This window comes from Acanthochromis polyacanthus, chromosome 7 (genome assembly GCF_021347895.1).
Source record: "Acanthochromis polyacanthus isolate Apoly-LR-REF ecotype Palm Island chromosome 7, KAUST_Apoly_ChrSc, whole genome shotgun sequence".
NCBI classification, from domain to species: Eukaryota; Metazoa; Chordata; class Actinopteri; family Pomacentridae; genus Acanthochromis; species Acanthochromis polyacanthus.
This window is the reverse complement of record NC_067119.1, coordinates 15,643,584-15,656,492: the sequence shown is the minus strand read 5'-3', so window position 1 is coordinate 15,656,492 and position 12,909 is coordinate 15,643,584. Positions and strand designations below refer to the sequence as shown.

At 39.0% G+C, this 12,909-nt stretch overlaps 1 protein-coding gene across 1 annotated transcript in view; it reads left to right on the top strand.

Annotated features, from left to right (window-relative positions):
• The window catches only part of ipo11 (importin 11), a 142,627-nt gene extending 133,306 nt beyond the window's left edge, over positions 1–9,321 (top strand). Inside the window, exon 30 of the mRNA XM_022199970.2 lies at positions 7,335–9,321. Within this exon, the coding sequence (XP_022055662.1) occupies positions 7,335–7,499 (165 nt within the window). The 3' untranslated portion in view covers positions 7,500–9,321. The remainder of the gene's footprint in view (positions 1–7,334) is intronic.
• The last annotated feature ends 3,588 nt before the right edge of the window (positions 9,322–12,909 follow it).

Sequence of the window (12,909 nt, the reverse complement as noted above, 5' to 3'; positions counted from 1 at the left end):
TTCCATTTCTTTTCTTCCTCATGATTCCCCTGGTTTCCTCTTTTTGTCCCATGCATTATTGCCTTGATAGGAGCATTTGGTTTGTGCACCATCAAGTTGGCTTATAGTCATGCAGATAGTTTGTTTTGTTCATCAGCTGATCCCTTGGTCAATTTTCATCTCCCTTGTTTTCACTCCACTCGGTATGTTATTGTAGCTCCACTTCTCAAGGGAATGAGGGAGTTTTTTCTTCCTTTTGGTCGTTGCACTTCTACTCCTCAGCCTATCATTCTGTTGCCTTTATCTTTTGCTCACACATCCACGCGCCCCAATTACTCTCCTGTTTCATCTTCCTGTCGGTTCTAACCTCAAAACAGACAACTTGCCTCAAATGACCCGAACCAAGCATGTTTCACACAATTAACCCCCATCATGGAGCTGAGCAAATGACATAAATGAGACATGCTCTCAGTTTATAAAATCACCTTTATCATGCAGCATTTGTATCCTGATGGGATTTTGTTTCATCTCTCTCTCTTACAGACTTTATCGTCAGACTGGTTAAAATTGCTGTCCTGAGGCGAATGTGCCAAAATAGCACTTCCTGCCAAGAGAAATTATCAAAGAAAATTACCGCTGCGCTTAAAGCGTACATTTAGTAATGCATGACAGAAAAGTGTGTTACAGGGACAACAAGAGATTATAAGTTTCCTGTCAGAATTTTTGATTAATGCTTTTAATGCTTTCTGACTGACCCAGATGGGCGGTGTTTCTTAGTGCTCCCTGATGAACTGTTGCTTTGAGTTTAACTTCATGTTTAAATCTATGTTTTTATTTTTGTTTGTAGTCATGAGAAGTGTGAGCTTTTCTTTTCTTTTAATTTTAGGAGCAACCATGTTTAATAGACATTCAATAGACCTATTTATTGCTGCTAAAAATGACTGATGATATTTAAAAGGCATACATATCCACAATACAACCAAACAAGTTTATGTTTGATGGATTAGGAGTGTATAGAAATGTGCAGACCTGGTTTGATTTCCATCTTCCTGACTCCCATACCAGCTTTGTTGCATCTGCCGGGCTGAAACAAATGAAGCCTTCATCATTCTTATTGGTGCACTGAGTCAGTAGGACATCACTTAATTCCCAGCACAGCTCTTCCAACCTTCAACGTGAGTTTGGGTCTAATCAGACAGAATAAGTGAAATTACCGGTGCTAGTATTCAGGGTCTTTAAGAATTATGCAATGTAAATCATTCAGCAATAATGTGCCTTGAATGAGAATCAAAATTAATGTAGCATAGCAGTCCATTTAAACATTTTATTCATGCATTCATTGGATTTTTTGGGCCTTTCTCAGCATGGAAGCTGGTTATGTTGGTACATTGAAACACAATAGCAGTATTAGTGTATCAAGGCAGACCTATAGAGCAAAAGGTCTGTGCAATTCATGAGTTTACAATTTACATAAAGTACTGCCCTACTATTTTGTTTGTTAGTCAATTTTTACCTTTGAGAATTCAGCACCCATCGATTCAAACTGGACATGAGTGCATTTAATAAAAGAATGCAGTTAATATGCAAATGTATTGCATATTTAACTATATTCTGTCTTTTTTGCCCGAAATTAATATTAGCTGACATTTACGGTGTACACAAACAAATACAAACAAAATGAGTATTTTAAATAGAGTCATAGCTTGCTATTTGCACACTCAGACCTGCAGGTCTGACTCTGCTAACAGGAGGCTTCAGTGGATACACTAAACACAGGCTTACCAAGACGGCAGAGCTCCAGCCTGGAAAAAAGTAACTTAGTTGAAAGAATCTAAGACATGCAGGTGGTGGGATCAAAATTTAGCAACTGTAGCATGAATCCATGGATCCACTCATCAGTCCAAGGCTGGTGGTGGTAGAGTAATGTGTGAAATGTTATCTTGGCACACTTCATTCCCCTTAACCCCTTTTAATCAATCATGATCTGAATGCCCACAGCATCAGTATTGTTACTGACCACGTGCATCCACCTAATGGCCACAGTTTTCCATCTTTAAATGGTTACTTCTAAGCATTGCAATGCACCATGTCACAAAGCAAAAGCCATTTAAACTGGTTTCATCCACACAAAATGGGCATCGCATGTCCTTACTTCTTCTCTTCTTTTTAAAATGTTTGAAAACTTTACGTTAAGCATAATTAATTATATATTTTTTTGTATTGTAAAACATGGTGAAACATATAGCAGAACTTTTTGCCCTGCCCTTGTTACACCCATGAGGTAAAAAAGCAGCTCTTGCCATTTATAATAAATGTCAATACATTACACTACCACTGTCGATTTGCATTTGACTTTATCAGATGACGTGGTCGTAACTTAGATTTGATCGGTAACCAACAGCTCAATTTCTGGCTAACAGGTGGTATACACATAGACTGTATATATAGTGAACGTAGCATCTGGCTCCAGAATTGAAGCCAACCCGGAAGTGTCAAAAACTTGCAATATCACGCCGTCCGCTAGGGTTGGCTCCAAAAAGCTTTTTCTCCATAGACCCCAATTCATTTTTGGAAAAAATAAAATTTGATAGACTGATTTTCTACAGCTCAGGATTTTTTTCCCGTTAGTTTTCATGGTCAAAATGAGAGATCAGGTGGCTGATCTTAAAATAAATCAATACTGAATTTTAAATAAATCGTTAAAGTTGGCGGAGCCAGGGGGCGTGGCTATACTTGATAGACAGCAACAGAAGCCTCTGCGGTAAAATGTGGGTGGGATAAGAGAGTCCTCAGCCAATCCTGCCCCTAGTTGCTCTCCGGTCCAGCCTGTTTGATGACGCTTTTTACGTCACTGGCTCCAAAAAATCCAAAACGGCGACCAGGAAGTAGCAAAATCCGGGCTTCACTTTCTCGGCGTTGAAACCAACGGGTGACGTCACGGTTAGTTTACGCCTGGGTATACATGACAAAATGCATTTTCTGTCTATTACATACTCAGCAGCAGAAACAAATATACACGTAGTCATTGCTAATTAATTTTAAATATTGATAGAGCTGATCATGCTGCTGTGACTAACCCATATTTACACTGCTTCTGTCAGAAAAATGTCAGTACTGTAAAATGATTTGTTTTGATTGCCAGTGTGACACAACAGCTTGGGGGTGACATTATAAACCCTAAATAAATCACTAGGCAGATTTTTCTTTTTCTGTAGTAAAAAGTCTGTAAAAAAAATATTGATGTAAATATTACTAGTGATCACAAAAGTAGGTCCATCAGCTGTGTGTGGCAGTAAAGTCAAAAGACTGTGCTCACTCATTTTACACAATAAATATTAAGATAGTTAAGGATAATTTAGTAATACAAACTAAACTGTCTGATTCTAACATACAACTCTGGTTAGTTTTAACCGATTATACCAAAGGCTTTGTTGCATTTTAAAGCAGCACAGGATTTTTTTGCTTGTGTCTCATATGAGCATGATGCCATTTAAACATGTGTGACTAGCACTTGACTTGAAAAACATGATTTTCTGAGTCAAATTTAACCACTTGAGAGCAGCGTACAAGTCTAGTCAGACATTCTGAAGGCGACTGGCTGGCGAGGCTGTAAATGATATGTCATAAATTAGCTGATGAAATTAACATTTGCCCGCAGTATAATCCACTAAACTCTGTGCTGTCAGCATCGCCTCACACAATACAGTTTTCAGTTTACACTTGAATACATCATGCAGCCCCACAGCTCATTACATCACACTGAAGTGAGTGTGTGTGCTCACACAGATGCACGGTATTTGTGTGTTTGCAGTTAGACATGAGGCACCAGGGGATATAAAAATAAAAGCCAGAAAAGTACAGGTTATTGCATCATTAACTCCAGTTAGCAATTGCCTGCCTGACTTCGTTTCCTTTCGTGTCCGCTGTTATTTTATAATGTGCTTTTTTTTTCACTTAACAAAGTAGCCTATTGTAGTATAATGACTGTAAGAAGAACGTCAGATCAGACATTTTAAGCGACACATTTTTGACAGGCTAACTGGTTTTCATTCATTAAATTGACTAAAAGCTTTCTTAAGGTACCACTTGCAATATGTAGTATCTTTTCAGTACCACTGTCTTTGTGTGGATTTGTCATTCAGAGAGCATTTCTAGATCTTGGCACGCTTGGGGACGTGTGTGCTCAATGTGTTTGATGGCACAGGCTGATTTTGAACAACACTGTTGTTTTTACAATTATGACACTCTTTTACTTTGTTTGCCTTGGAAAAGGGCAACAGTAGTCTGGGGGATTACTTCAGCGATGAGGACTTTGCACAGGCCCTGTCATTTCATCTGTCTCTCTTCATCTGCCTCTGTTTCCTCTCATGTTACCCACTCATCTCTTCCGTCCTCTCCGTCCTGAACAACGATCTAGAGCTGTGCCCACTCTCTCTGCAGCCCACGTCACCTCGTTTTCGTCACTCGCTTTCTTTATGGTGTTTTCTGCTACCACGTCATTGTGCCAGTTCCCGGTGTCCTCTTGTCTTGCATGACAGCACTCCCATCTCTTGTGTTTTTTTCCTTCTCTTTTCAAATTTCTCTTCCACCTAGCAATCGTATCTTTACTTTTTCATGCCTCCTTTGTTCTTATTCTCCTTTTTGTAGTGGCCACATTGCAGACTTATTTCAGCACGACATGTCCTGAGTGCATCCCTCTTTTGCAAAATGTTCTGTCTTTAAGCTCATGTCTGGTGTTATCCTGTTTACAATTTGCTTTTTTTCTAAATGTAACTTTGTCTTTGTGGATTGATCCTTCATCTTGAATTATCATTTTCAGTTTACACTACATCAGCAAGCACTTAGAAATGAGCTTATTTATGTGCGCATCGCCACAGCCATGCACAGACTTTATCTTTTTGTTTTAATACTTTGTTTCCGTAGCATTTTGTAGAGGACAACTCGGTTTACATAAAGCCTGCAGTGCTTTAAATTGAGATACTTTGTTGCTGAGGCAATATATGCTGTACATACAGATTTTTGATTGCTTATTTTCCTATTAAACTAGAACTAATTAGATATTTATTTGAATTCATGCAAACATTCATCATGAATGTTTTCCCAATTTGACTTTTAATAGGAAAATAGAGATTAAAAATGTGTACATTGGTCTTGATGTTTCTCCTAACACACACATGCACACACATTTCCCTTTTCATTTAACCTTTATTTTACCAGACAAGACATTAAGAACACTTTCTTATTTAAAGTGACAACCTAGCAAGCACTTAAAGACACTTGAGTTGCTTGTGCAATAGAGGATGTAGTATTATACGGAGACACACACATTTCCACTAAGTCCTTGTACTGAAGGTAATTATGCAGCTTAGATGACAGCTTTTCCATTAATCCACTCTCCAACAGCCACTCATCACTAGTTTGATTGCACTGTAATGACAAAGAACTAATTGGCATGACAAGTATTGTTGCTAGTAATTGGCCAGAGACTCAGAGTTGTCATTACAATACTGTGCTTCTCAAAGGGCCCAAAGTTTGGGTTTGTGAGGCTCTCTCTGCTGTGGATATGCAATAAAGAGTGTGCATGCCTGCTAAAATGTCAAGTTTGTGTTCGGTGGTAAAAGAGGTTGAGTCACTGAGGGAGTTTATATATGTGAAATTCAACACAGTGACCTGAATTTCAAAAGGCTGGAGGTGGAGTGTCAAGCAACATAACATAAAAACAGTAATTAATCTAAACAAGAGAGAGCGAATCATTGTACTGAGAGAGCCACGGTATGTTTAGATATTATGCCTACAAATACAGATACTGATAGAAATATCATTGGAAGACAGATTGAAATCCAAAAGGAAATCTGCATAATACAAAATACACTACTAAAAACATCCTGAGGACATTTTTCGTAGTTTTATGACACATGGAATATCTAGAAAAAGTTGATTGAATGTGATAAGTTTTGCTTGTGGAATGGTTCACAGTACATGTATACACCGCATGTATTTGCAGAGTGTAGGCTTTCAAACTTTTCCATGCTGTTGTGTTTGTCACTGCCCTTTCTTCACTTCACGGATAATAAATGACACTGTGCATGCCTGCAGAATTGTGTTGGCTTGAGCCAGCAATCCAACTTTTTCTTACTTTTTTACTCGATTGTCAGGGATTATTTTCCCACCGCTTTCTTGAGCGTAAGATGAATGGCAGCGAGTGCATATACGGAATCACTTTCTCTGGTGCGACTTCTGTGTTAGATGTGTACGTCAAAGTTGGAAATGGTAAACTGTCAGAGTTGCTTTTCATTTTCCTTTTGTCAAAAGTGACTCAACAACAGTTTGAGGGCATTAGCGGTGAATGTCCTTTTCAACTACATTTGCAGGTATTTTATATTGCCACCCACAACAGAGACTGAAGAAATGAATAAGAAATAGTGTTGACTTCTTTGTTAAACCATTTATTCATATAAATTATACTATCGGAGTTGAAGGTTTGTGCCATGTTTTTATTGCTAAGGTAGAGTGTTTTGTTATGGGACTGGATTCAAGCGTTTGTTCCTGTCTCCACTGTGTATACTGCACCATATATAAAACCCTTCATAATGGAAAAGCAATGTATACCTGTGCTCCAGACTGCTGGGGAGTAGTCAAACAATCATATGCATCTTAATTTGCACATTCATACATCATAAAGTATTCTGATAAGCTGCAATAAATCTTGTGTAGGCTGAGTTGTGTCTAATCTCTGTCCGTACGAAAGTTGTTAATCAACCATGAGAATAAAGACGAATCCAATACGCAGAGCTCCCACATTAAATGCAAAGTGCTAGATTTGGGGAAAGCTGGAGATAGTATCTATACTATGCTATGGAAAGAGAAAGAACACACTGAAGATATAACCTACACTTTGAAATCGAGTGTTACTGCAGAATAAGCAGCCCTGAATCGCCTGACAAAATCTTAAGCAAATCTGCAAGAGTGTAGAAGAAGAAAGGAAATTCCAAAATCCAGATTTTCTACACCATTGCCAGCTTACCCAAGAAGAATCCAACATTTAATTGTTGCATCCCTGCATTCACTGAGGGGAGAAATACAAGAATCATTGTTTGCATGTAATTAACAGCATTAAATCGTTTTAATATTTAAAATATTTTATTCAGACCGATGATTAAAAAGTTTTAGTTTATTTTGCTCCAGTGGAAATTTCACTTGGGTTGAATAGTTTCTGAATGTGCGCAGTGTAAGGAGGGAAAAATGAGTAGTTTGTAATCCATGGTATTTCTTCCAGTATGCTGACTAGGAGATATTTCCTTAGCTGGGATGCTAAGTATAACTTTCCACTTTCTTTTTTCCTTGTCCCTCTACAGTTGGCTCTGGAGGACCCGGTGCACAGTGTTTCCCTCCAGCAGTTTGTCTATGAAAAGCTGAAGGCGCAGCAGGCCCTGATGGGGGACCAGGGCTTCGGGGTCCTGATGGAGACTGTGGACACGGAGCTCGTCAGGCAGCTCCAGGAGTTTCTCCAAGGCCTCTAAATTACATCTCAGTCCTTCGCTACCTTACACAAACATCTTTGCCTAATGCTACCCTCTACCCCTCCTTTTTTTGAAAATGTACTGGAAAGGCTAACAATCTACCCGACACGTGGACTCCTAATTCAGACCTTCCCAACCTCTGCCCATGCTATGCCTTATCTATATTCAGCCTTGTCGACTGTCCTCAGCTAACCCTTCGTCCCCTTCTCTATTATCTGGTGTCTTTTACATCTTTCTTTTTTTTCTTCGAAAGATGGGATTTATGCGGGTGCTTAAAAATGTCAAAAGTACATCCACATTTTTAAAACACTCACATAAAAACATCAGCACACGAGAGCTTCCACTCAATTCTTCTAGTTTCTTCACTTTCTGTGGTTTTGATGTGAAATGGGTAGAAAATTGGAGGAGTGGTATTGAAAAAAATTGTCGGAAGGGTTGTGGAATATAAAGCAAAAATCATCTGCAGGTGCCAGAGCAGGAGCCTTGGACTATTTTTTATGGAAAAACATACAGATTGTAGCAGAAACGTGGATAAACCAAACCTGAAGGACCTAAAGCAGTGTTTACAGAATCTATTCTTAAAAGAGAAAAAAGAAATGTAATTTTGTATGTATGTAAAGTATGGATGATATTCTGCATGACAATATTTTAATTTCAGTTTGTTTTTACTTTGTTCATTTCTCTTCCATTTTTAAAAAAAATATATAATTTTGTCATAGCTAGAGGTCAAGTTGAAGTAACTACTGAGAGAACTCAAGTGTTTTTCATTCTTTTTAAGTTTTGGTTTGAGGGACTTTTTTTTTTTTTGACTGTAAAATGGATGATTTTTAAATGGTTGATTTGTAAGAGTGCTGAACCACATTTATATGTACATACATACTGCTGCTAATTGATGGTGTGTCGGAGCACTTTAATAACCAAAAACTGTTTCTCATTTTTTTCCATCTTTTCACATGAGTACACTTAAACACAGCGGTGGGAGGCCTCGGAGCAGTACAGCAGGATTGTGCAAATTAGACTGAAGTTGCATTAAGACCCTCATCATGAATTGTTGCCATTTTTCACATCTCCCTGCTGTTTTGTTTAACATGTGGACTTATTGCAAATGTAATATGCCATTGGCTCATCACAATTTTCTTTTTGAACAAATTTGATAAATTCCAGTCTAAGTGGCCGTTCAAAAGCTTGGATATGTTTGATTTCACTGAAGAACCAGTTTTTCTGAAAACTTTTATTATGAACATAAATAATTAATGACTGCATATTAGTACTTAAGTTCTTTAATAGTTGAATAAATACAAGAGGTATAGGGACATGTTTCATGCCAAATATGAAATATAGTTTAATTTGAGACTCATTTCTAATAATATGTAGTTTAATTTGGGTTTGAACTGAAAGTTTTACAGTAATGTGAACCTAAACCCTGCCTTAGTAATCTGTTCTTCTGGAATTTATGGATTGTTATGGTTCTCTCTCGTTCATTAAGTTGGTCACCCTTCCTGGGGCAGAGATCATCCTGACACTAGCTCCTTTGACACTGTGATAGAGTTGAGTAGCAGTCAGAGTTACAGCCTTATGCTTTCAGCCTTACCTATCCTTAAAACACACACAAAAAAACTTTGTACTATTATGTTCACTTCTTAACTAGTTTAACATTATAAGATTTCTTTACTTCTGTTAATGATGGCTATTATGAAGTTTTGAACACCACGGACTGCAGAAGGATGTTTTGGGGTTATGCAATTGGTTATGTTTTGGTCGGAAATAATCCTTATTGCGTTTTCCAGAGCCTTCAATAAAATGCAGTAATCAGCCAGAATAATTGTCTCTGTATTTGCAGTGCTGCTTTCCAAATGTATTTAATGGGGAAAAAAAACAGCCAGCTGAGTTCTTGATATCATTTCAGATTCTAGATTTTCTGCTGTTGGATTCTACCGAGTGGCCCTGGCACAACTATCGAGTTTAATAACTGAGCGGCGGTGCAGGTGACACGATGGACTTCAGTTTACCCTGGATGCTGCGTCATCATGGATCTAAACGCTGATAGCAGTGGAAAGGAAGAGGAGGAGGAGCGCCTGAGCACACTGAAAGAGAAGTATACCGATTAGCATTGGGTGTGTTCTCATGGGGGTGCTGCATACTTGATGTGCAAGCCATGATCAGTTTAGAAGAGACCTTGGAAAAATAGGGAAACTGTCTATTTGATAATAGGCAAATAACAATAGAGAACTAATTGGACAAATTGGGAAATGGCATGGAAGCAAGCAGGGAAATAAGCTGACAGCTAATGGCAAGAACAGGACCAGGGTCTACATTTTTGCTCGTAGCTCTGTGAAGCTATACTTGGGCACATTGGTGATTAAAGCCATAGGGAAACAGCACCATGCTGACATGTTTGCATGAATGATGACGTGCAGCTCAGTCTAACAAAAATTTTCTTAGTTTTGCATGTAATAGCAAACCAAAGTATAGGAGAAATTGAAAGTGTGGCTTTATAATGGTGCTACAGGAACAAACTGGTTTCTAATGATTTTGTAGTGTCACTTTATAGACGGGAAGGTGGGTCTTTTGTCTGGGTGTAATTTTTAGTGGTAGACTTCAATTTCATGTCACGGCTTTTGTTTCTGTGCTCTTCTGGTCTCCCCATGAGTCTTTTTCTTTCTGTGGATGTGCTACAATATCCATATTATATATCCAAGTATGCCATAAAAAGATTTAGTACGTCAAATGCAATATGCCACAAAATACAGCCATGTCCAGCAACATCTGATCAGATTTTGCAATATGCAAAGCTCTTCTGGCCATTATGGCACACAGTCCTCTACTCACTTCTGTCATGATGTCTCATACGACTGTTTAGCTTGAGCTGCCAAAAGCACACCAGACAGATCAGTGTATCAGATTTCCTAGTTGTATGCATACTGCTTGAATTAGTGTGTACTTAGTCATGGCAGCTTTAGTCTGTACCTAAAGTAAGTGCAAGTGATAAAATCTCTACTTTCTAGGAGGGAAGGTAAGTAAAGCCAGCTGGTTGCTGTTTAACCAGTGTTAGAATTGGTTTCTGTATTGGAAATAGGTAATTAACATACATCACAAGACCACCAACAAAAAAAGGAGGAACTGAGGGCAGAGAATGTTACTCAAATATATAAAATAAATATAACCAAAGGAGGACCTCTACTAGTAGCTATAAACACGATAAACCAACTGCTTTAACAACATAGAGGCTATAAAACCAAAATCTAAATTACCTTTTGTAAGGGTTTCCAAAACAAAAAAATATAAATGGAGTAGCACCCCTACGTGATGTCTAAAACTCCTACGAGAGACCCAAACTTCCTACCTATAAACTAGCATCTCACAAATCTCAGACACACAGACACATGGGTAAACTGCACAATACACTGCCGCTGAATCACGACCTGGCAGCACTTTTGAATGCAGGTGCAGGACTTGATTGGAGGTTTGTGTCTAATCAAGCCTCAAACCGCAGGAGGATGACAGTGCCAACCAGATGCAGTTTACTCGCACATGCAAATTTGCATACAGAGCAAAACAGGTTACCCCCAGAAAAGTGGAAAAGTGGTGCAGCAGTTGGAATGCAGCCTGTATTTATGTATCGAAGATTGTGGCTTCATCTGTGCACTGGCACACTTATTCACCATTACCTCATCAGCTCCTGCTGTATAGGAACCCTGGCTTCTCTGCTCGTTTCACCAGATTGTTCTGTCACCCTCTGTGATTCTCCCTCGTGTGCCAGCCTGCTTGCTCTCCGGGTGTCACACCACCAGCCAGATCTCCAACTATGCTCAATGCCAAGCAAACCTGCCTGTTTGCCTGCTTTTCTCCCCCATCTCCAGCACCACTTTCAACCAGCTAAGCCTCCAGCCAGCTTCAAGAACACCTCAGGCCCTGAGCTAACCCCCTGCACCTCCCACTCTCAAAAAAAACAAAAAAAAACACATTTTTTGACTATCCCTCCAGTGTCAGCATGCTGCATTTGGGTGTGCAGAAATTTGTCCTGTTTTGAAGTACTCAAACAGTTTTTTAGCCTCTTTAACTATTTGTAAGTCGTGTTCCTGTCTGCTTCCTCCAGTCCACCTCGGAGACACTTACATCAAAAGAGCAGTACTGCTTTCTCCATATACTGCGCTACTCTGGGGGAAGTCTAAAAATGCTGCAGCACTCAGCAAGTGGCACAGTAATAACCAAGTGGGAGACTTTTTTTTAGGGTTACATAGCATGTAGCTGTTGTATCAGTAATGCTGTTCAGTAACCACAGGCTCTGTAAAGCACATAAATCTTATATGTTTTTCTACAGACTGACAACTACCCCCATAAGTTTTCCTAACTGCTTTTTTCTTGCCAAAGGAGAAGAAAACAAAAGGCAACGGTGGTCTGCATCGACCCATTTGTCTTAATTGCTCAAGAATAAATGTACTTCTGGCAACTGGTCACTCGAGCGGCTTATAGAGTGCAAACAGACGATTAAGGATTCCACACCTCTCTTCACTTCCCACCCAGCTGTTTTCTTCCTTGCCAGCACTATTAATCCAAGAGACTCAGTCATTCATCTTTCTTCTCCCACTCTTTCATCCTATTACACTTACAACCTGTGTAGTTCTTTAGAGACAGATAAGAACCACAGGTAGACTATCAGCGAAGCTTTGTGGTAATTATCCAGTGGTATGCGTGACAGAGAGGAGGAGGATTAGCTCGAGTCAATAATTTGCATTCTTCATCAGGTTATTTTCCCCATTAAAAGATTATCACAGGAGCTCATTGAAAACTTTGGGAAAACATTGATTTTTGTCTCTACGCTCTTTCATTTACAGTGCCTTGTGAAAATATTCGGCCCCCTTGAACTTTTCAACCTTTCGCCACATTTCAGGCTTCAAACATAAAGATATAAAATTGTAATTTTTTTTCAAGAATCAACAACAATTGGGACACAATCGTGAAGTGGAATTAAATTTATTGGATATTTTATACTTTTTTAACAAATAAAAAAATGAAAAGTGGGGCGTGCAATATTATTCGGCCCCTTTACTTTCAGTGCAGCAAACTCACTCCAGAAGTTCAGTGAGGATCTCTGAATGATCCAATGTTGTCCTAAATGACTGATGATGATAAATAGAATCCACCTGTGTGTAATCAAGTCTCCATATAAATGCACCTGCTCTGTGATAGTCTCAGGGTTCTGTTTAAAGTGCAGAGAGCATCATGAAGACCAAGGAACACATCAGGCAGGTCCGAGATACTGTTGTGGAGAAGTTTAAAGCCGGATTTGGATACGAAAAGATTTCCCAAGCTTTAAACATCTCAAGGAGCACTGTGCAAGCAATCATATTGAAATGGAAGGAGTATCAGACCACTGCAAATCTACCAAGACCCGGCCGTCCCTCTAAAC